Source organism: Carlito syrichta, unplaced genomic scaffold (genome assembly GCF_000164805.1).
Source record: "Carlito syrichta isolate Samal-C Ts95f unplaced genomic scaffold, Tarsius_syrichta-2.0.1 Scaffold287805, whole genome shotgun sequence".
NCBI lineage: Eukaryota > Metazoa > Chordata > Mammalia > Primates > Tarsiidae > Carlito > Carlito syrichta.
This window is the reverse complement of record NW_007231901.1, coordinates 169,462-194,796: the sequence shown is the minus strand read 5'-3', so window position 1 is coordinate 194,796 and position 25,335 is coordinate 169,462. Positions and strand designations below refer to the sequence as shown.

The following is a 25,335-nucleotide window of genomic DNA, read 5'->3' as shown; positions in this document are numbered from 1 at the left end:
TACCACCACCACCCCCCTTCCACCGGCAGAGAGCAAGCAAATTAACCAGCTCTGCTGAGGGCTCCATTCTCTTCACGGCAAATCTCAAAGTCTAAATCTGCAAAGGGGCAGGGCAACTCCGTGACACTTTTGGAACCACATTCTTTAACAACTTATCGTTTAAAACAACTCTACCCCAATAATCTATGATAAAAACAAGAGAGCTATGTAGCTTTTACGTTTTTGGGTTGCCCAAGAACAACCGGCAAAGGAGAAACAGTTCGCACTCAGAAAATGGGTTTTCCCCTCCAGGTCTCTTATCAAGGATCAGAAGACAAGCTCCTGTTTCCAGCCAACTTCACTTGAACTTTCTATAGAGGATCTCAGGAAGCAACACGCAACACACACACACAGGCATGCACACACAAATTGGAAACTGGTATTTGGCTTTCTTCTTTATATGGCTTGTATTTCTATTTAAGTATGTGTTATCTTTGTAACTCAAAACACAAATACCTTCATTTGACTAAAAATATAAAGAGAAATTTGGTGTCTTACTTGAAGAGAGTTCATTCGAATAGGACAAGAGGAATGGTGAGAATGTGAGAATAGACAGAGTGAAACTTCTTCATGATATGGGAAATAAAGTACGAGAACACATACCCCAACAATCAACCACAATAAATAGAAGAGAGAAGGACTGAAAAACTAAAAGAAAAAAAAGAAGAAATGTTAATGACAAATGAAACAGGAAGAAAGAGTGGGAAGAGAATAAAGTTCAAAGAGTAAGGATGTTGGGCAGGAATTCAACTTTTGGGTCTTCTTAATGGGCAATGTAGAAAGTTTTATGGAGTAGACTTATAAATGTGTTATTCCATAAAATTTTTTATACATAATTAGTAAAACCTAGGTATATTATACATTTTGCACATAGACTAAAGGATTTTAATCTTTTGTGAAAGTATATGAAAATTTTAAAAATATATATCCTTAAGGCCCGTCTTCACAAAATCATGAATTTTGCAGCAACCTGGATGGAACTGGAGTCTATAATACTGAGTGACATCTCACAGAAACAAAGATCTGAGTATCACATGTTCTCACTCATATAGTGGACCTTGAACATCCATCGTAATACTATAAAGAAAAGAACTGACAGTGGTGGGAAACTATGGGGGGGAGGGGAAGGGAGGTGGGATTAAGGGTAGTAATATCTCCCTGGGGACGGGGAAACACCCCTTATCAACAAGGGTGCCTGAACGAAGCATATTTGTATACCTAACCCTTAACTGTACCCCATAATATCAAAATTTTAAAAATTGAAGGAAAAAAAAAAAAGACCTGTCTTCCATTTCCTTCCAACAAATGCCTTTGACCCTTATTTTCTAAAGAAAATAAGATCTACGAGGCACAGATAGCCTCCTTTCCCATTCCATCAACTACAAACTCATCTATATTCACATTCACCTTCTAGGGCTGAGCCCCACAGTGCCTTGGATCCCATGTCTGTGTCATCTGGGTTCAGTAGCCACTCCCCTGCCTTATCTCTAGCTCGTTCCTAGGACAAGTGGCAAGATCCCATTCCTCATGGAAAACTCAATTTCCACCCTGCAACTCTTTCAGCTCACTCTCTCCTGTTTTGAACAGTAAGCTTCTTGGGAAGCTTGTTCATGTCCGATGATTCCACTACTGTGTCTCCCATCTACTTGCTGCGACTTCTGCTCCTAGGATTTCCTGCCCTAAATTGCACATGGCAGAACCTTCGTGACCTTCTGACTCTAAAACTGATACTTCTCAGCCTATCTTACTGGACCTTTCTGATGCATAAAACATCTTTGATCCTTTCTTCTTTTTAAAGCTTTCTCTGAGCTAGCTTCCCCCTCCCACCAAGTACCTACTTTCACACTACTCTCCTATTTTCTCTGTAGGCTACTCTTCCCTTACCCCTGGTCATTTGCTTTCCTTTTCCCTCTTTACTGTGTTTCTCATGTTATTGAGTTGATATCATCCATACCCATAAATTTAATTATTACTTCCATGCTGATGACACTCAAATCTGTAACTCGATCTCCATCTCTCTCCTGCACTCCAGATCTAAATATTCAACTGAATAGCTGCAACTGATGTCCAAAAGGAACCTTCAAATACACCTTTCAGAAACTGCACTCTGTCAATCTCTACACATCTTCTCTTCCTTGAACATTCTTGCATTCACTTAGCTATTCAGGCAACAAATCTTTATGTCATTCCTAAATCCATTCTTCTCATTTCATGTTGAAATAACCTGGGGACAGAGTTGAAAAGCACTGTTCTAGATTGGTGATTCTCAAACTTCACTATGCAAATAAATAAGCTGTTAAATTGAAGAATCTGATCCATTAGGTCTAAAGCGGAGCCAGACATCCTCCATTTCTAATAGCTTCCAGGTGATGTGGATATTGCTGGACCTCATGTAGTCCTTTGAGAGACAGGGCTGGCAGTATCAGCATCCTCTGGGATGTGATTAAAATGCAGACTCTCAGATCCAATCCTGGACCCACTGAATCAGAAATTCTGTGGGATGAGCCTAGTAAGGCAATCTACGTTTTAAGAAGCCCTATAAATGATTCTGATACATGCTCAAGGTTGAGAACTACTATTCTAGATGATCTCCCTCTATATCTACAACACTAAAATATGTTGATTCCATGTGCTTACTCTTTGAATATCTATCCCTTTCTTTCTTTTTTTAAAAAAATTTTTAAAGTTGTGGGGTCCAATTCAGGGTTAGGTATACAAATGTTCATTATGCAGCTACCCTTGTTGATGAGGTATCCCTTCCTTTCTATCTTCAATGCTCAGAATTTTTTTTTCTAAAAAAGTATAATTGTCTTTCACCCAGATAAGCTTTTTCTTTCCTAACCGTGTCGCTTGTATACACTGGATCCCCTTCCTTCTTACCTATGTAAGGACTTTTCTCTCGTTACTGGATCATTCTCATCAGCAAACAAATATGCTATAATAACATATTCCATCCAAAAAAAAACCCTCTCTTGGCCCTAAATTTCCTTTCAGACATTGGTTATTTTCCATGTATCACCCCATTTCTTTGCTCCTCTTTATAACAATTTCTCAAAAAATTTTGGCTACATTCACTTTCTCCTCAACTTTATCTCACTTTCTTTTCTAAGTCTACTTCAATCAGAGTCTCACCAAAAACCTCTCCATGAAACTCTTTTGTTAAGGCCACTATGACCTGCACATTGCTACATTCAGCGGTCAATCTCATCTCTCATTTTACTCAAACTCCCAGCAGTGTTTGACCTGGCTAAAAACTTTCTTCTTGCAACACCCTACATGATCATGTCAAATCTCATGGCTTTAAGTACTGTATGCTGATGACTACCAAAAATATCTCCACCTACAATCTCTTTTTGGAATTCAAATAAGTATATCCATCTATCTGTGCGGCATCTTATGAATGTCTGATAAGCACCTTGAGCAAAGGTCTTCATTCCACGCTCTCTCATCTAAACCTACTCCTCCCAGTGTTCACCATTCATTCATTCCACAAATCATTAGTGAACATCAATTACGTGCTAGATTTTTTGAGGCACATGGGATAATTAGTGCCTAATACATAATCCCTGCCATCATGGACCTATAGTCTAATATAGACAATGAACTATTAACATAATAAATATGTAAATTGCATAGTATGTTAGAAGGTTATGGGTAGTGAATGCTATGTAAAAGAACAGAGTAGAGAGAAAGGATCAAGACTGGGGTAGCTCACCTCGGTTATAATGTAAAAGAAGATGATCCTGGGAGGCATAAGTGAAAAGGTGATGTTTGAAAAGCAGGATGCCACCTGAACATCATCTCATTATATGGCGCCAACCAATCACCTAGTTTTTAGTACAAAATCCTTGCCCTACTCTTTTGTTCACACCTTATCTATCCAGCATATATGTCTGTCTTATTGGCTCTACCTTCAAAATCTATCCCAAATTCAAGCACATCCTGCTTCCTGTGCTGCCATCACTCTGGTGCAAGTCATCATCATTTCTGTCCTAAAACTCCTTGTTTCCTTTAGTGTCTCCATACCTCCAGTTTCTGATACAACCAGCAGCCAGAGGGATATTTTTTCACCTATCACAAAATGTCCAGTGGTTTTCTAATTATAACAAAAATGGTGGCAAATGAATTTGACTTAGTTGATCTCCAAAGAGGCATACTTCCCTTAGTTTAAGTTGGCGTTAAAGAGTGGCTGCCCAGCTGAGGGTTACATTTCCTGGTTATTCCTTATATATAGAAGATGCAAACAACTCATTCTTGCCACCAAAATGAGAGCAGATATTATATGTGTCACCTCCAGGTGGAGGTGGGTAAGTACTGAATGCATGATCCCCCATGCTTCTTCCTCCCTCTGTCTGCTGACTCAAGGATGTTAGGAGTCAAGGGTGACCCTGAGACCACAGTATGATGAATCCATAAGATGGAAGAAGCTTGGTCCCTAAGTCACTATGGCCCTCCATTGTGCAAGGGATAGTCAGAAGAGAAGTCTTTGGAACAAATTACCTGTGGACTTCGCATAAACAAGAAATAAGCTTTTGGTGTGTTAAACCACCAAGATTTGGCAGTATGTGCTACAATATTTAGCCTCCTCCTGCCCTGAATAATACATAATCTACAGTCTAAAGTCTAATTCCATATCTTAGAAGATCCTAAAGGATTTGGTACCTTTTTATCTTTACAGTCTTATTTCCAACAACTTTCTTCATAACTCTTATTCAGCTTGCTGAACTTGGGGATGCTCCCTGAATCCTGTTTTTAAGATTTTTTTTTTTAGTTGGGGTCTCACTCTGTCCCCCAGCTAGAGTGCAGTGACACTGCTCACTGCAGCCTCAGCCTCCTGGGCTCAGGAGATTCTCTCACCTCAACCTCCGAAGTGGCTAGGACTACAGGTAAGAGCCACTAGGCCAGGCTAATTTTTTTTTTCTAAGAGATGAGGTCTTGCTATGTTCCCCAAGCTGGTCTTGAATTCCTAGGCCCAAGTCACCCTCCTAACTCAGCCTCTCAAAGTGCTGGGATTACAGGCATGAGCCACCATGTCCCGCTTCCTTGAATTTTAATTATGCCAAGTCTTTCCCTTTCAGGAGCTGTGCATGAACTGTTCATTCACCTGGAACTCTCCTCTTCACATGTGTTCATGGCTCACTCCCACACAGTCAGGTCTCTGGTCGAGTGTCATATCCTCAGTGGGTCCTCTCCTGACCATCATATCTAAAATAGCCTCCTCCATTGTCTATCTATCTCTTTACTCAAATTTATTTTTTCTTTATAAAACACATCTCTATTTGACATCTTCTTTGTGTAGTTAGTTGTGTGTTTATTTATTGTCTGCTTTCCTCACTAAAGTGTAAGCCCTATGAGAGCAAGGACAGCTGGTACCCCCATTGCTGACATAGTAATCCCTCAATAAATATTTGCTGAGAAAATGAGTGAATGGTCTCCTTAGTTCCAGCTTCTTTATATGCCCTCTGTTCTTCTGTCCCATGGCCACCAAAAAGCTGCTCGAAATGCAAATCTAACCATGGTATTTCTGTTGCTAATGACCTTCAATAATTCTCCACTGTCTCTATCTGTGCATTCCAAGAACCTTAACATGGCACATAAGGCTCCCATAGTCTGCCACTTTACAACTCTCTAGAGTTATCTTCCCTCAGTTTTCCACTGACATTCTATACTGAACCATATATAGTTACCTGAATTAGTCATACTGGATTCTTAGAATCCTTTTTGTTGAACTTTTTTACATGCAGAAACACACTCCTATGAACTGTGTGTGTTTCCGCATGAACTATGCCCCCAGCACCTTGATTAATAAGCATCCTCAAAGACCCCCATGCCTGCTGACAGTTACTGCCTCACCAGAAGACCACCACCCAGCCCTGAACACCCATCTTTGGTTTTGCCTACTATTCTCTTGTGTCTTTTGCTCAATATTATGTTTGTGAGATTCACCAATATTTGTGTAGCGGTAGTTCATTCTCACTGCTGTATCAGGATTTATTATGTGAATATAGTTTATTCTTCCAGTCTGCTGTTGATGGGCCCTTGATGAGAATCTAGTTTATGTGATTATGAATACTGCTACTATAAACAAACTCTTGTATGTGACTTTTGGTAAACATATGTGTGTATTTATATGGAGTATATAACTAGGCATGGAATTGCTCGGACATTAGGAGTGCATACAGTAAGCTTCAGTAGATAATTCCAGACAACTTTCCAAAGGGATCATGACAATTAAGACACCCGCCAACAGTGCAAGTTCCACATACTTGCCCAAATGCTTTCTCTCTTCTTCATTATTGCCATGTTGGTGGGTGTTATGGTATCATATTATGGTCTGACTTTACATTAACAGGATGACTAATACACTTGGGTACCTTTTCATATGCTTACTGACCATTTGGATATACACTTTTGTGAAGTGTTTCTCCGTTTCTCTTGCCTGGTTCTTTTCCTTACTGAAATATATCTCTTTTTCTTATTGATTTTTCAGATTTCTTTATGCATCCTAGGTATGAGTCTTTAGCCAGTGATGTGTATTGAGAAAATCTCCCATTTTATGGTTGGCTTTTCACTCTCTTAATAGTACCTTTTTGTAGAAAATACATACATAATTTTAACATGTTCCAATGTCTCATTTTTCCCCTTTATGTCCTTTGGTGCTGTCTTTAAGAGAGAAACATCATGACCACATTATATTGTTTTCCTCTAAGATCCTTATAGCTTTTTCTCTCATACTTAGATCTGCAAACTGTCTAGAATTGATTGCTGTTTATAGTATAAGATAGAGGTCAAGACATTTCTTTTCATGTTGATGTCTGATTGCCTGCCATCATTTATTAAAAATAATTTCTATACTCAAAAGTATATTCATTCACTCAAAACTGCAGTGATGGTTTATATGCCTTTATATGTGTTGGGTGCTTTCCTGAAATGCCTTTCAGTCTTTCCTGCTTGAGAAACTCCTAATCTTCTTACAGGCCCTAATATTTTACCTTCTGGAGATGCAGGGACTCCTGACCCCCCTGCTCTCTGTATAGTCACTACCAGTCAGACTTACCACTGACACTGTTTAGAATTGTCAACACATGATGATGATAATAAAAGGAGTGACTTTTAATTGGCATTATCATTGTTTTAATAAATCATGCTCCCCTTTTCTGCCTGCTCTTGGGCAGACCCCTACTATTTGTCCTCCTGTGGTGCTCTACCGCAGTGCCATGTATCAAGTACCCATCAGACATCTGCCAGAAACCAAGACGGGCGTTCTATATATACAGGCTGAGCATCCAAAATTCAAAACACTCCAAAATGTGAAATTCTTGAGGATCAATGTGATGCTCAAAGAAAATGCTGATATTCTACAATCTGAAAAAAATATGAAATGCCAAACATTTCTAGTCCCAAGCATTTTGAATAAGAGATACTCAATTTGTATCACGTCTAGTTTCAAGGCAAAGAATGTATTTATTTATTCCTTCATGCCATCACTGTACATTGTGAATTCTATAATTCCAGTACCTATCATAGCATAATATTCATGCAAATATTAATTTCCCACTAGATTTTGAATCTGTCAAGTGTAGGTACTCTGTCTTATTTGGTTTACTACTTCAAGTGCCTAGCAGAATGACTAGCATGGAGTTGGGGTTCAGTAAATGTTTGTTTATTATCTTATTTTTAGTAGTTGGGGAATTCTGGATAATTAAACTGAACAGAGGTATTTGAAAAAAGCAGCCCCTTGGAATTACTTTTTTATTACAAAACAAAAAACTCTCTAACTATAGCATATTAAACAACATTTCCTATTTTAATCTCTCAAAGCCCAGTCAGTTACTATTAGGTTTCCTTCTATACAAAATTATTTTTTTCTGATTTCTCAATTTATAGGAGATCAACATTGTCAGATTGAGGTCATCACATCAAATGCAATTCAGCTCGCTTATAAAAATACATTAATAGAGTGCTATCAACATTTGTCACCAATTCGGAGAGACATGACAACCTCAGATAGATTCCTGCAAAAAATGCAAATGAAGATAAATACAAGCCCACCCATCTCCAGTGCTGTTAGAAAAGCATGTGAATTAAAGGAAACATTTGAGTGGCTCATCACTGCAGGATAACCAGGGCACCATTTAGATAGGGGAGGGCCAGCCAGGTTTTCAAAAGCTTGTTATATTTACTTTTCAAAAATGATACTTTCCAGTAAGTAGACTGTTTTGAGTGAAGGGCATTCTGTTGTCTGACTCCAGTGCTGGCAGGCCCTGCATTCAAGAGTGACAACATATATGGAGACTGGCTGAGGCCCTTGACTTTTAACAGATGATAACTGAATCTCTAGTTAGAAGCAATGCAAGATGATAGCTATAAGGAGCTCTGTGTCGGACTTGGGAAGGGAAAACTAACTTCTAGAGAACTAGACACTAGTTCATTCTTAAGTTACCTTTACTATTTTTAAATAGAACCCTTGTAGTCACAAAAAGGGTGGAGCTAGAATCCAGGTTGAACTGCATAATTCAGCTCTGCTTTACTACCTGAGGTCCTGCAAGGGAAATGACAGTGACAACCTCTGACTTCTAAATGTAATATAAAAGCTCCCATATGCCTTCCGGTGATTAATTCTGAATTTCTAGTCGAGAGGACAGCAAATGCGTTTACAATGTGCGCACGCCAGCAAGCACGGCTATGCACACCATCTATTCAGGGAAACAACATGTTAGGTAAAGAGTCATCCTAGGGCACAGTTTTTCCGGCAGGTGTCAAGTACAACATCTGGCCAAAACATGAATGGGAAAGGGTGTGAAAAGGAGTTAAAATAAATACCTAGGCTCAATAGAGTAGAGAGCAAATCCCAGAGATCACTGAGTCCAAATTTTTGACTTCAGGTTGTGTTAACCCTGCATTTTGACAGAAAATTAATTTCTCTTTATTTCTTTTTATTGATTACTAATTTCACTTTAATTCTTACCTATCTTAAAATCTTTCCACCAAGCAGGTGAAATTTATTCTAGTGACATGCTTTAGTTTCTAGATAAAGAAAATACTTAACAGAAAAATGAAACTCGTACTGACTGTTAATAGATAGCAGTAGAGGGGAACAAACTGAAAGAAGAATAATAAACTAGGAGGAAGTAAAAACAAAAATGTAAGTTGGTAATTCTGATTCTCAAAGATTAAGTTTAATCTCATCTTATAGGGCAACTGTGAAAGACTAGTAAAAAGTAAAGCTTGCAAATGCAATAACATGGCAAATATGTTTCCTAAGTCCCCAAATTGTCTCACAGTTCATACTAAGCCAAGTTAAAAAGAAAAATCTTTGCAATGATACTTTAAAACTGCCTTTCTGTAATGTCCTGAATATGCAAAGAGACCATAAAAAGACATTAGGTTAGCATTATTATTTCTCTTTTCTCTGGAATATTAGGCCCTTGAGAAAAAGAATACAAACTAATTATGCCATTTACAAGCTTATATATGACTCATTACAATTGCAAGCTTTAAATTTTCTTAAAGGGTTTTCAAGTTGTATTTTATTTAGATGCCTTATGCTGCTAAAATAAGCTATTCTTAATAATTAAAAGTTAATCAAAAATCCTCAGGATATCTCTAGCTTTAGGAAGACAACCTTCACCAATTTAAGTTTTGAATTAGGATATAAGCTGCAAGGATACAAGGCTTCCCGCTGTATAGGGGCCGCACGCCTTCCAATGGGGTTGCAGCTCGAGCCAAGTAGCTCTGGTCACCCCCTGATGACTAGGGCAGAAAGACCCTGCAAAATGCAATGAACATATCTGGGCTGTTAGCATCCTTTTATTATAGACAACTGCTTTTTTTCTACCAGCTCTTCTTTTTTCTCATGCTCATCTTTCCTGCCAGATCAAACCTCAGACTGCAAAGTCCTTAGTACTGATGTGTACACATGTTGTTTATTCTCTCCAAATAGGCTTCCCTTCCAAAACCAGTAGCATGGATTGAGGGTAATCGTTCTTAAATGTAAAGGAAATCACATCACCCTGCTGCCCAAAGCCCTGGATCTCTAAGTAGGATAAATACATGGCCAGTGATTTTTCCTTTACCAAATGAACTAATTTAGGACTACCTGTGCCTTCTCTTGTCTGGAATCATATTCCCCCACTTTGAGAGCTAACCCCCCACTTACCCTTCAGGTCTCAATATAAATGTCACTTCCTCAAGGACCCTTCATTTTCGCTCAGATCTAAATGAGCACTCCTTTGTCCTCCCTGCCAGGCCCTGTACTCTTTGTACTCTGTGTGGTGGATGTCCTTCTCTCCAGAGGGTACAACTACAACCAGTAGGGCCTGGGCCTCCTTTCTCGGTCACAGTATTCAGCACTGGGACCCCAGTGCATGTCAGGAAACACACCTGATTCATTCCTTGATGAATAACTTCATTAACTAAAGAAGACGCTTAGTAGAACAAAGTCTGAGGAGAAGCTGGCTTTCCCCCAGAGTGAGTGCCGATGGTTTTTTGTAGGGGCATGAAATGTACTCCTGACAGAGCATTTGGTTTTTTTAGAACTGTGCCCTCCTACACCCCAGCATCCCACACAGCCCCTGGCATGGGATGGGTATTCTCTTTTTAAATTTTTCAAATAAGTCCTTCTAGGAATGATGGGTACTCTGAATTAATAAACATCATCAGGTTCAACATCATGGTAAACTTCTCAAAGAAATACAAGGTGGAGAACAGCAACATTAGAGAATCAGAATATTAAAGTTTACATTTTTCCGGGCTCGGTGGCTCAGCCTGTAATCCCACACCCCGGGAGGCTGAGATGAGTGGATTGCCTGAGCCCGTGGGTTCGAGACCCGCCTGGGCAGGCGAGACCTAATCTCTACAATAAATAAAAAAAATTAGCCGGGCGTGGTAGTGTGCGACTGTAGTTCCAGCTACTTGGAAGGTGGAGATGGAAGGATCGCCAGAGCCCAGCAGGTCGAGGCTGCGGTGGCCGGGAGTGGCCACTGCACTCCAGTCTGGGTGACAAGAGTGAGACTCCAACTCAAAAAAAATACATAAATAAAGTTTACATTTTTCAAGGAATAAAACTTTCCCTTGTCCCTTAGTGGGTTTTCCTTTTTCTCTTCCCCAACCAAGGTTATATAACTTGACCTATATTTTCTTGCAGTGCTATTCTGGTTTCTTTCTTTCTTCTTCTTTTATTATTTTTTTAAAACATTTTAAACTTTCAATACATCTGGAATTTCATTTGATACAAAATCTAACTCAACTTAAAAAAAAATGTTTAGCCCATCTCCCCAAACCATCCCACTGACTTTTTTTATTAGTTCAGTGGGAATAAAAATGTACCATTCACTTTTCCTCAAAAAGACAGAAAACTTGGCAGAATCATTGTAATAATGTGTTTTTTCTTCTTGATAGAAAGGTTCTCAATGAACACCAAACCATATTTAAAACAGAAGAAAAGCTATTGAAATCATGTATTTTTTTTTTACATGAAGAAGGTTAGCTCAACATTTTCACATGAAGAGGGTTAGGAGAAACTCTGACATAGACTCACGATGGCCACAAGGTGAAGGTACTTCTTATGAGAACAGCCATCTTGCAAAAGCAAGAATAACGTTCTTAATTCTTTCTGCATCCTCAACACCTAGCACAGTGCCTAGGACCTAGCAGTGCTCAATAAATATCCAATTTAGAAAATGAGAAATCCTCCCCCAAGTAAAGTGTGATTTGTATGTATTTGTATGTTACTTAAGTCTCAAGGTTACTTTAAAACCCTGTTTCTACTTTCCGCAACACCACCATATATTATCCTATCATATATTGCTATGAGGATTAAGCTACTTCAGATAAAATTCCAGCAGATCTACCTTAGGGAGACTGAGTCGGGCCTCACTACAGCAGCCACACCAACGGTGGCTGAGAACTGAGATCATCCCTCAAAATGCGCTGCCTAACCCTTCCCAAGCATGTCGTTCTAACACAGCCCAAAGGCACGGCGGGGCCATCCTGCGTATCTCATGTGCTGCATGTTAAAACTTCCTGACTTTTAGTGTCAGTTTAAAAAATACTCCTCCAACTACTGACCATTTTTAAATTTCCACATTGTGCTAGATTTATCAGCAGTTTAGAAGAATCCCAGTGAGCACTTGGGCAAACACCCTGTGGTCGGGGGGCTGGAATCTGAGGTTGGCAGCTGACCATTGAGCTCTATGCCCAAGTCCTGTCCTTCTTAATGCTGGCCAGGCTTGGCCTGTGCTGCTCTAGGCCTCCCTCTGCCTCTCTCCTCTTCGTGCAGAGATGACTAGATTTCACTTTTCTTTCCTGCTGCAGTGTGAGCCTGGCTTCACTGCCAAGGTCCTGCTCACACCTCCAGCCTCGTGGAGACTGACACAGGAAGATAAGTTTCCCAGTGGACTAGAGGAGATCAGCCAGAGCATGAGAGTGCCCAGTGGGGAGGAAGAGAAAACGAGGGGGAAGAGAAGGTGCAGGAAAATAATAGCAGCAGGGAGAATAATTAATAAAGCAGGATTCCAACTGACAGGCTATTTTTAAAAAATCAGCTCTAAGTCATTCAGTTGGCACTCAAAATGCACTTTTTCATGCAAGCATCACAGTACATGACAACCATGTAACTCTGCTAGTACCAGCTCAGTTCATGCTTCAAACTATTCTAGTCACTTTGAGTTAAAGAGGCTATGGAGAGCTTTCCAAGTCTCTAACTACCTCCTGAAGCCAATATCTTTTTTTATGTGGGGGAAAAGGGGGGGGGGCTAAGAAATATACCTCTCCTCTTCTAGTCATAGCAAAGACAAGACTTTTCCAAAGACTCCAGAAAGTATTTGTTCTGAAATCAGACAATGCAGCTTATATCACATTCTTTTAACTAGCACTATATATATTTCAAGGGACCTTTTTATATATTATTGGGTTTAATTGAAGCACGATGGAAATTCTGTGAACCAGGTCACTCAGATAGCACTATCACCTATTGACATAAATGTCAAAACTCTAAGACACATTCATCCAGATTATAAAGGGCCACCAACAGCTAGCACAATTCATGAAGCAAGGCACAAAACAAGGTAAAAAATAATGAGATTTCAAAACCCTAGGGAAGAGGAAGAAGGTGCACTTATGAAGTGATTTCTGCCTGCCAAGGACCATGCCAAAGGCTTTATATTTCTTCTATTGATTAATTTCACAAATAATCTAGCAATCCCCAGTTGCAGATGACAAAACTGAATCATAATGGCTAAACACAGCTAATATGTGACAGAGCCTGAATTTGAGTTCACATAGTCTTGTCCCAGAGCCAGCTCTCTGGGCTATGACACTATAATTCCCTTTTAAATTTTCCAAAAGTTTCCTGCAGGGAAAAACCTAATCACATACAAAGGACCAAGAGTCAGAAAAACAACAGACCTTTCAACAGCAGCAGTGAAAGCTGGAAGACAATGGAATGATGCTTTAGAATTCTGAAAGAAAAATATTTACAACCTGGCAGGAAATGCACTACAAGCTATCCATTAAATGCAAAGTAGAATAAAAAAACTTTTAGAGGAGATTTCAGGAAGTTTCATTCTCATAAACCCTTTCTTAGGAGCGCCTGTTCTTGGGAGTGCCTGAAGGATGTGCTTTGCTTCAAGACAGGAAGTAAACAAAGACCACAGGAGGTTCCAGGAAGGAGCTTGGGAGGGTGCATGGAGCTAATACACTATTTGACATGTTTGTCTGTGTGGAAAACTGGAATGAGAAACACTTCACATAGCTATTGGAAAGGCTAGTAAATACAAAACAAACATTTGAATAAAAATAAAATAAATAATAAAATATGGTATACTACTGGACTCAGAAGTGAACACTTAGACTTAACAGTAAAAAAAAAACCACTGAGTGTATGTTCAACAAAAATATTATAACTATATTCAGAGAAAGGAAAAATGAAATATTAATGCATAGTAAGAGAGAGAAGAGAGATAAATCCTCATCTTTCATAGTAGAAAGTCCATAGACAAATAAATCTGAAATACCAAAAAGTAGAAGAGCGTGTACATTATTATTATTTGGGAGAATTATGGTAAGTACCAGAAGAGATATTTAAAGCATAGAAAATAAATTTTTCTGGACAGAGAAAATCCGAGATGGGGTGGGAGGGTAGAGTTGACAGAGGTCTGATACTTTTCATTATAACTTGTTCTATGTGATTTTTAACAATAGATATTGCTTTGATATAAATGAAAAATAAATTTAAAAAAGAAATGTCTCTTAGAACCATGTCTATCACATGCAGAAACCAATCTATCTACAAATAGACAGAAAAGATTCATTAAAACACAAAGTAAATACCATTTGAGAATTACAAATTTGGGACTCATTAGTGAATGTTTTATAATCGCAAATTTTTAAAGTTACAATTTAAATGAGATTTTCAATAAATGTGTTTTATAATGTATACAATCCTTTATTCATTTATTCTAATGACTCCAAAATTTATAACTTAAGTTATTCTGCAGCCAGCAAGCCTTTCAGTACTATACACAGGTATACGGGAGTCCTTCAAACAACCTTTATCTCAAGAAGCTTTTTCTATCCACATCAGCCTAAAAGAATCCCTTCCACTGGCGAATTTACAAAGCACTAATCATTCATTTGTTCATTCAACCAATATTTACTGTATACTGACCATGCACCAGATGTTAAATCAACATTTAATTATATAATTCTATATATGTTGTATTTTATATGCTTATCCAATCACTTGGAACGGCTTACCCAATAAAATTGACTGTAAGCTCCTTACTTAGGGTCTGAGCTTTCCATTTCTCTGTATTTCCTGCAGGGCAGAACACAGTGCCACACCCACATTACCATGTGCAGATAGCAATCATGATTCTTCTACTGTGGCCTAGCCATAGGTTTATTTCCTAGATCATAAGATATTTGATGACAGAAATCATGTCTTCGTCATTCCTGTGTCACAGGCTCATGGGGCTTGGCATTATGCAAGAACTCAATACTTATTTTTTGAATGAATAGTGTGTTCATAAATATTTTCTGAGTAAACAAATGTGTAAAAGAATGAATTCCAATAATGGAATTATTCTCTCTCTATCTTTTAACTCAATTAAAATTTTAAAAATTTTTATTGTAAAGTGTGGGGTGCAAGTGAGGATTTACTACATAAGGAAGTTGCATGCAGGTGAAATGTGAGCTTCTAGTGAAACCTCTCGCTCCCTGATAGTGTACCCGGTAGAGTACAGACATTTAATCAGAGCACTTCAATTTATTTTAAATTTGTAAAAGCCAAGAATTACAATACAGAAATTTTACTTTGGAAGATCATGAAAAAAATGTGTCCTAACCCCATTATTTGCTTTTCAAAATAACCCATTTCCTCTGGAAAGTTCTGACACAAAATAAATTTTCAGACAGAACAGACCCAACTTTTTACTCCTTTACAACAGGAAACAACTGATGAAATCATTTATCTGGAACCATCATCATAATTAAGAAAAACAGGCTTGTTTTATTTTCTAAAAATACAGTGTTCCTTTAACATTTAGCTTCAAAAAGTCCATACTTGCCTGTCTGTCGTGCTGTCTACTCTGTCATGTTCAGCGTGATTAACTAAGATTGGTAGAAAATATGATAAATTTTTTTTTTTTGAGTTGGAGTCTCACTCTGTCGCCCAGACTGGAGGGCAGTGGCCGCTCCTGGCCACCGCGACAAATTTTTTTTAAAGAGCGACTTCACACATGCCCATTAATATAACTCAGCTATGCCCACATGCCCATGATTTATTGGACTGCTGAACTGTACTAAAAGTGATAGAATCTTATTCTCTTAACTCAAAATGGGTGAAACAACATGTTGGGATGAGAGGATAAGATGTATTTTAAATAAATCAGTCTCAAAGGCAAAGAACTACCTTGACTGAAAATATATGTTTCAGTTTTCAGTCTTCAGCTTCCGTTGTAATATCTATTTCCATTTATCATAGTCTGATTTTGTATCAAAATTAATTTGGCATCTCCACATTCTACCAAGTAGAAGTACATACCCAAAGTATGCAAAAAGGAAAGTACACATGTAGGAAGCTCATGTGTCAAGTTTAAAGTTTGTTCCTGAGTACACAGAGTGATGATCTGCACATTAAATGCAGTACAGTGGTTGTGAACCTCCCTCTATGCCAGGCACCATGGCAGGAACTGCAGAAGCACGCACTGGCAGGCATGAAGCTCACCGTCTTCTACCTTAGACGCTGACAGTCGTGAGCGGTGAATGTCACAGAAGGGAGGCTCAGGGAGCAGTGGGGAAGCTAGTCGGATTTCGAGAGTCAGAGAAGGACTTCTGACGGACAAAGAGAGCAGAGAGAACAAGGGTGGAGCGGAGTATTTGAGAAGCCACGAGACTGCCCAGAATGTATTGTAGCAAGTCTGCTTCAAACCAGGGATGAAAGCCTTGCAGTGCTAGCATGAGAAGATGGCATGGTGGACTTTACAGGTCTACTATAGCAGTAGCTGTGTGATCCTCCAAGGTAACGATGATCACAAAGATAGCCTGAGTCACATTTAGATTGTTCACAATCTGCCGGCCTGGACTGAGAGCAGCAGGAGTAGTGAGATGACCCAGGCTCCAGGCCCTCACCGGCCACAGTCAGTGGGAAGCAAGTTAAGCTCCTGGACATCTCTAGGGGTCCAGTTTCCACCTGTGTATAATGGTGGGATAGGATCACATGAACTCTAAGTCAGGGTTTACTGAGACCAGGTTTGCCTCATCTTATGTACTGGTTGCAGTTGACTAGAAACATCTGCTACTGGCCCCATTCTAGTATCTGTTCTCAGCAATGTCTGCCCTGGAACCACTGCGGTCTCAATGGTGTGCTACACACTTGCTAGTCCTGCACGACCCACCTTCCTTCCCAGTGACAATATTCTGTGCTCCTGTGAGAAAGCAGACATGAGTAGAGCTATCCCATGAAAAGTTGTGTGACCAGCCTGTTTCCTTTGCATGTTTTGTTGTTGATGGGAGAAACGGAAGTACTATACCTAAAAGACAGAAGGCCAGCCGGGCTCGGTGGCTCAGCTTGTAATCCCGCGCCTTTGGGAGGCCGAGGTGAATGGATCGCCTGAGCCCACAGGTTTGAGACCTGCCTGGGCAACTTGGTGAAGACCTCATCCCTACAATAAATCAAAAAACTAGCCGGGTGTGGTAGCACATGCCTGTAGTTCCGGCTACTCGCAAAGCTGAGGCGAAAGGATCGCCGGAGCCCAGCAGGTCGAGGCTGCGGTGGCCGGGAGCGGCCACTGTACTCCAGTCTGGGCGACAGAGTGAGACTCCAACTCAAAAAAAAAAAAAAAAAAAAAGACAGAAGGCCAGGAAGAAGAGGCCAGGGAACCCAGGACACAGATGGTACCAGAATGGCTAACTGGGCTTAAATCACTTCGCACAACCGTTTTTCAGATTTTGTGCTTTGAATTTTTCTCCCAACACACATCATTTGGAGATGGAATCTGTTTTTCATTATGTGCCTAATTTGTCAAACCTGTGACTCTTGGCTAGCTTTCAACCTTCTTATAAACAGCTTGTGTAGGCAAGTGAGAAACATCCGCGTGGCCCCTGCCTGACCCTGTGTGAGCAAGCATGGACTCCCCTGGCCTTCATCTGCCTCCAAAGACACAGAGGCCCAGTGCCACCCATGGAGAGGGAAGTCACAGGCACGCGTTCTTTACTTGTTCTCGAATCTTGTACTCAGAAGGCCATACCAGCTTGAAATAGCTAAGCAGTCCTAATTTAAATGGGACTCTATTAAATTCAGAGAAGAAAATAACTACACGCACGCACACGCACACACGCGTACACGCGCACACACACACACAATCCTGAGTTGTGAACTGCCCACTCTTATCTTTCATTGTTGAATTCCACAATCTCAACATCTCAACTGCCACAATAAGAGAAGTCCAAGCCTCGTCCATCTAATTTTCCTGTCCTTCAATTTGTCAAGTTCTCTTTCTTCACCCCAAGACATATAAATATGTATATATAAATATAGGAATAAGTATAGAACCAGGAAAAGATCCAAGGATAGATATGGATATAGGCCAAGGTCTAGGGTACAGATCAAGGTGTAGATGTCATATAGATACAGATGATAGAGATATGCGGTTCCCCAAGTTAAAGCTTCTTACCTCAAATCTCCACCAACTAACTTACCAATAATGTTAAAATAATAGACTCCAAAACACTCCACTAATTTCACCAAAACTTAGCCTTCTGAAGGTTCTGGCGGGAAGGGGAAATGTGACCTTTCATGCTTCAGAATTTCTGTAGAAACTAGCCTTTTCACTGGGCTTTGCTACACATCCACAAGCAGGCACCTTGCTGAGATAGGGACCTTTATCTACAAGGGGGCTGTAAAATCTACGAACCATTATCCACGGAACCTTTTCTGAGTTTATCTTCTTTCCCTCTCTAGAATATGAATAATAATTTGCATTTAAGTAGCACTTGAAGTTGTACAGATCATTGAAAGATGTACTATGCTGCTTGGTCCTTAAGCCAGCCCCTCACTTTGGAAGTGAGAGGAGTAAGTCTCTGTGGGAAGTGCAGCTGTGCTTCTAAACCCTAAGCTGGCTACAGGCCCAAAACAAGTCACTGTTTTCCTGCTTTGGCTGTTTCTAATTAAAACAGCTCTTGCCTAGAGATGCACTTTAGAGAAACCCTCTCTAGCCCCATTACTAGTCCTATGAGCACTCTAGCCCCATCACTGGTCCCATGATCAGAGGATGCTGGTCACCGCAGGGTAGCGGGGGCGGGGGGTGACAACACACGGGTATCTGGTCCACTATCAGGGGAAAGAAAGCCAGCTAGAAGCCCAAACTTTACCTGCAGGCAACCTACTTATGTAGTAAATCCTCACTTGTACCCACGACTCTAAAATAAAATAAAAAGAAACCTTCTCTACTTTGACAGCGTCTTCAGTGACTTTTGCCTCTTAGTTTTTAAAATTATCCCTCTCCCCCTGTCCCCCGGCCTTTCCTTTCATCACATCAATCTACTGAAATTGCTGGTGACAAACCTGGCTGAGTCCATTACTTTCCTTAAAGTCAGCAAACCTGGGTGCCCCTCACATACCTTTAAGCCTGGATGTAGAGATAACTAGATAACTCATTTAACAACTGAGAAGTTACAATGGGCTAAACAGTTCAATGCAGAATCAGCAGCCTCGGTGGTAGTTATGATCTGTGATCAGTAACTCTGAGATGTTTGAAAATGGAGGTCATTAGTCCTCTCCCATCTATTCAGGCATAGAGCAAAGAATCACAGAGCAAGAGAAGACCTAGCAGAAAAATGCCTGTGAGACTTCTTATCTAGAAGAAATCTATTTCTTATCTAAAGCTCTGAAACTGTCATGATTCCCAGGCTATCCCCAATCATAGCCAGAGACAGCCACGGGAGCTGCTAAGTCAATCAAGTACAAGTATAGGTGTAGGTCTAGGTGAACAAGGCACATTAAAGACAATGCAAGGTTGCAGGGTTCCTGAAAGGTGATGTTCATTCTCTGCTCCAACCCACCATTTCGTGATGGGGGTCGCATGGTCAAGTTATGCTGAAATAGCATAATCCTCAAGGCTCAATGATACAAATTAATTTTTGTGCAATACCAATAACCAACATTTTTAGAAAACGTACTTCTAATTCGCCACACTTCAACTTTCTTATTCTGATTGGTTAAAATATCTGGGAACAATATTATATACTCCAAGGACATACTCTCCTTTTTTTTGATTGTGGCAAAATATACATAATGTACCATTTTGGCTATTTTTAGTGTACAGTTTTGTGGCATTAAATACATACACACTGTTCTGCACTCTTGCTGGTTTAAAGTACTCCTGCCCCACCTTCTTTTTTCTTTTTAATGAGAGATATTTGACTCACCGCTCACTTCCCATTGATGATACTCCTTGTTTTTGAGGATGGGGTGTGAAATCCACATCCAGGGATGGTGCTTGCGGAGCTGAGGCAGTAGGTAATGTGTTACAAACCCCACGGTGCCAGCCAAGGCAAACAGCACGATGCTGAGGAACGGCTGCAATGAAAACAGACAGGATCTCATTATTTAGCCTACTGGATGGGGAGGATGTCCATGAATTATACATAACACCACTGTCTTTCCCCCTTATCCCCTTAAATAATAGAAAGCTAGATTCAGTTCTTATTTTAGGCCTCTGGAAATGTCTTCCATATACCATAAAACTGGTTCATGTGTTGAGAACCACTATGGTGGGCATGAAGAGTTAGCCTATGGAAGAACAGAGGCCGAGAGAATTCTCCCCAACAGAATACACCTCTTTATCTTTTCTTCTTTTTGTGTCATGGTCTCACTCTGTTACCCAGGTTGGAGTGCAGTGGCATTACCATGGCTCACCACAGCCTCCTGAGCTCAGGCAATCCTCCTGCCTGTCTCCCAAAGAGCTGGGACTACAGACATTCCCTCACTACACCCAGCTAATATTTTGCTTTCTTGTGGAGACAAGGTCTCGCTATATTGCCCAGGCTAGCCTCAAACTCCTAGGCTCAAGCAATCCTCTCGCCTCAGTCTCCCAAAGTGTCAGGATTCTAGGCATGTGCCAACATGGCTGGCATGGAACACATCTTTGAAATGTTCTTATGAGGAGAGGTGGAAGATAACAATGTAGCCATGGAGTTTTCATCATGGAAAGGAGAGTTCATCAATGTACACTATTCTTTTTTTTTTTTTGAGTTGGAGTCTCACTCTGTCGCCCAGACTGGAGTGCAGTGGCCGCTCCCGGCCACCGCAGCCTCGACCTGCTGGGCTCTGGCGATCCTTCCGCCTCAGCCTTCCCAGGAGCCGGAATTACAGGCGTGTGCTACCACGCCCGGCTGATTTTTTGATTTATGGTAGAGATGAGGTCTCGCTGCCCAGGAGGGTCTCGAACCCGCGGGCTCAGGCCATCCACTCACCTCAGCCTCCCAAAGGCGCGGGATGACAGGCTGAGCCACCGAGCCCGGCTTACACTATTCTTGTATTGCAACGGCATCTGTCTATAAGAACCATCAGCCAGAAATCCCATCTGGAGGTCTCCACTTTTGTTTTTCTAACTGAAAATTGTGTTCCAATAATCCTTTTGGCTCTGCGACCCCCATCTCACCCCTGACACGGTAACTCCTCTCTTCTCTACCCATGGCAGCGTGCCATTAGCCCATCTTGCCACTACTGCCTGTCCTTGCGATGGATTCCGCAAGATGTGCTGTTGCTCCCGCAAAAAACCTCCCCCGAGATAGGGGAAATGGGAAGGACAAAACAAGCGAGCCAGATCTGTGATGTGGACCAAATCGCTTCCTGGATGTAACTCTCCACAGTAAGTGGGTACGGTCCTGACACCTCTCAGCTGGCCTTTTGTGATCCCCCTCTGGCTCAGCTGTATGATAGCTTTGTCATGAAGGAGGAGGAGGAGGCAGGAAGAGCACGGAGTGGAGTGGATACGTACTCGCAACGACAGGAACACAGTGCTGGCGCTGACTGCAAATGAGAGGACAGCGAATACTGCGCAGATGATGAGATCCGATTTTAAGACATCCTTCTAGAGAGAGAAAACCGACGGTGAGGGTTGCTCCTCTTTGTTTCTCTCAGCAGCTCTGTGTCACCAGGCAAATCAGGTGGCAGGACGTTGACTTTGGATAGACTGCTCTTCCAGCCCATCACTTCCCTGACCTATTCCCAAGGGAACACACTGGATGGACTGCTCACTGGTTGCTTAGGGAATTTCCAGGAGATGAAGGTGGGGGTGGGAAGACCATGGAAAACAAGAAAGGGTTTCTACACGTGTAGGAGGCATGAGATTCTTTTCCACAAACTCAGATTGGATTCAAGATGTCCAGAGAACTCGCCAAAAGCACTTTAACTTATTAAGGTTTGAAAATGTCAGCAATGTGCTAGTGATCTCAAACTGGCTTTAGGGTGGCTTGGACTGTAACATGCCAACACCCTGGGTAAACCAAACAGAAGCCTGTTACACATTTCTTAGTGTTTTTGGACGACCGGGTGTTACATTGTTACTCACCAGTCAGACCAAGCAAAGGCCACTTCCAAATTTTTAAATATATTTGCGTTAGGTACACATATTATACGTAGATAATGAAATGTCCAGGAACTTGCTAATAATTTTCCACCACACAAAACTGTGGTGTTTTTATGTGCTAGGGAAAAACAAAGCAAAGTTAGACCCAAGAATGCTATTAATGAAAATATATAGAGGATGGTCTGTTGGTTCCAACGAGTCACTAGATCGCTGGCTAGCTGATCCAAAGGGGACACAAGGGACCATCAATTCTTTTATTTTTATAGAGGGCGGTTGGTTATTTATCATTTTAAGGTTTCACACTGCTACTTCAAAATTATTTATCATTTTAAGGTTTCACACTGCTACTTCAAAATTCTGAAACCACCAATACATTTATACCCCCCTAGCTCATACTGAAAAGGAATTACACCGCTGAAATCATTGCCCTGAATGTCATCTGCCAGAAAACTATACAAAAGATATCACTTAGTTTCCCTCTACCCATTCCCCCACCATTTTTCTTTTCTTTTCTTTTTAAAATTAAAATGTGGTATTTCCTGTAAGTCATGCTGCTGGCTTGCTGGCTCTGTTATCATCCAGAGTGATAAGAAGAAACATTGGTAAAGTTGGGTTCCAAGATTTATTCTCATTAATGGTGAAATGATTTTTGAAAAGGGAAAATTATGGGAATTTTTTTGTGATCAGAGGTATCCACCAAAAATGTACTATTAGTAATGGCCAAAATTCAGGCATTGGCTTTAAGTTCTAAACACTTAAAAAAGACCAGACCCACCGGGCTCGGTGGCTCAGCCTGTAATCCCACATCTTTGGGAGGCTGAGGTGAGTGGATTGTCTGAGCCTGCGGGTTCGAGACCCACCTGGGCAGCGAGACCTCATCTCTACAATAAATCAAAAAATCAGCTGGGCGTGTAGCGCATGCCTGTAATTCCGGCTACTCGGAAGGCTGAGGTGGAAGGATCACCGGAGCCCAGCGGGTCGAGGCTGCGGTGGCCGGGAGCGGCCACTGCACTCCAGTCTGGGCGACCGAGTGAGACTCCAACTAAAAAAAAAAAAAAAAAGACCAGACCCTCTCAGAGGAATGTTCTGTAATTTACCGTATCTCTAGGCTATAGAGGGATGTTTTCTTTCCTATTTTTCATTAACATGGTTTAACGTCATTTGAAAATTACTGAATGTTTATCCAAAAGAAAAATAAACATTTCCCCAAATATTCTAACTTAAAATTGTCCTCTTTAATTGACAAAGGGGAAAATAGTAGGCCAACAGCATGACTCCTGGAGTGGGGCTGTATTTCTAAATTTCTTAATGCAGGAGCAAGAACAAACTCAAATTATTGTTGTGTTTTGTTTTCATAGGCATTCCACTGTCATTTTTGTTAGTGTTATTAGAATCCCTTGTAAATACAAACCATTACACAGCCTTTCCTTATTGAATACAATGTTCTTTTACAGCCACAAATGGTGGCACATGCCTATAATCCTAGGACTTTGGTAGGCCGAGGAAGGAGAATTGCTTGAGCCCAGGAGTTCAAGACTAGCCTAGACTAGGCAACATAGTGAGACCTCGTCTCTACAAAAAAATAAAAAATTTAGCTAGGCATGATGTCTCATTCCTGTAGTCTCAGCTACCGAGGAAGCTGAGGGGAAACAATCTGTTGAGGCTACAGTGAGCTGTGATCACACCACTGTCCTCCAGTCTGGGCAACAGAGTGAGACTCTGACTCAAAAAAAAAAAAAAAAAAAAAAGATCCTTTCCACTCATTTATTTTCAGTGTTATAATTTTTAAATCGCTTTTTGACATACCAAAACCCACATATATTTAAAATGTACAACTTAATGAATTTATATATTTATAGCTTCCCATAAAACCATTAGCATAATTAAGATAATCAGCATATCCATTACACTCCAAAGTTTCCTCTCCTGCCCCTTGCTAATCTATCCCTGTCCCCAGTCTGTCCTCATAGAACCACTGATCTGTTCTATCGCTATAGTTTGTTTTCATTTTCTGAAATGTTATGGAAATGGAATCATACAATATATACTTTTTTGGTCTGGCTTCTTTCACTCAGTGTAATTATTCTGAGAGTCATCTATGTTGTTGCCTGTATCAACAGTTAATCCCTTTTCACTGTTGAGTAGTATTGTTCTCTATGGATATACCACAGTATGTTTATCTGGTCACCTGTGGATAGATATTTGAGCTCGTTCCCAGTTTTTGGCTATTAACTCAAGCTGCTACAAATATTTGTGGACATGCATCTGGACATGTGCTTTCTTTTCTCTTATGTAAATATCTAGGAGTAGAGTGGCCAGGTTATGTGATAAATTTAGGCTAAACTTTTTTAAGAAACTGCAATCATCCAATTAAAAAGTGAGCAGAAGACCTGAATAGATATTTCCCACATACAAATGGCCAACAAACGTTTGAAAAAAATGCTCAACATCACTAATCATTATGGAACTGCAAATCAAAATCACAGTGAGATATCATCTCATACCAATTAGAATGGCTCTTATAAAAAATACCCCCCCCCAAAAAAACCCCATAAAACAAAAAAACAAATGCTGGTGTGGTTGTGGAGAAAAGAGAATCTTATATGCTGTTGCTGAGAATGTACATCAGTACAACATTATAGAAAACAGTACAGTGTACCCTCAAAAAATTGATACTAGAACTACCATATGATTCAGCAGTTCCACTACTAGATATTTATCCAAAGGAAATGAAATCAGTATGCTGAAGAGCTATCTGAACTTTCATGCTTATGCACAATAACCAAGATACAAAATCAACCTGTGTCTATTCAAGGGATGAATGTTTAAAGAAAATGTGGCATATATACACGATAGAATACTATTTAGCTGTAAAAAAATAAATCTTGTAATTTACAGCAACACAGATGGAACTCAAGGACATTACCTTAAGTAAAACAAGCCAGGATCAGAAAGACAAATATTGCACAATCTCACGTATGTATGGAATCTAAAAAAGCTGATCTCATATAAATACATAGTAGAATAGTGGTTATCAGAGGCTGGGGAGGGGAGGGCAGAGGGAATGACGGGGAGAGATTGGTCAACGTGTATGAAATTATATACAGATAGGAGAAATAATTTCTGGGGTTCTATAGCACAGTAGGGGACAATAGCAACAAAATTACAGTGAGTATTTCTAAATAACTAGATGGGAGGATTC

General features: G+C 40.4%; 1 protein-coding gene across 1 annotated transcript in view; it reads right to left on the bottom strand.

Moving 5' to 3' along the window:
* PCNX2 (pecanex homolog 2) overlaps positions 1 to 25,335 on the bottom strand; it is a 284,046-nt gene that overhangs the window by 155,123 nt on the left and 103,588 nt on the right. The window contains exons 17-18 of the mRNA XM_021709971.1: positions 21,543 to 21,635; positions 19,969 to 20,119 (exon numbers count right to left, since the gene is read on the bottom strand). Coding sequence (XP_021565646.1) covers positions 19,969 to 20,119; positions 21,543 to 21,635 — 244 coding nt within the window. The remainder of the gene's footprint in view (positions 1 to 19,968; positions 20,120 to 21,542; positions 21,636 to 25,335) is intronic.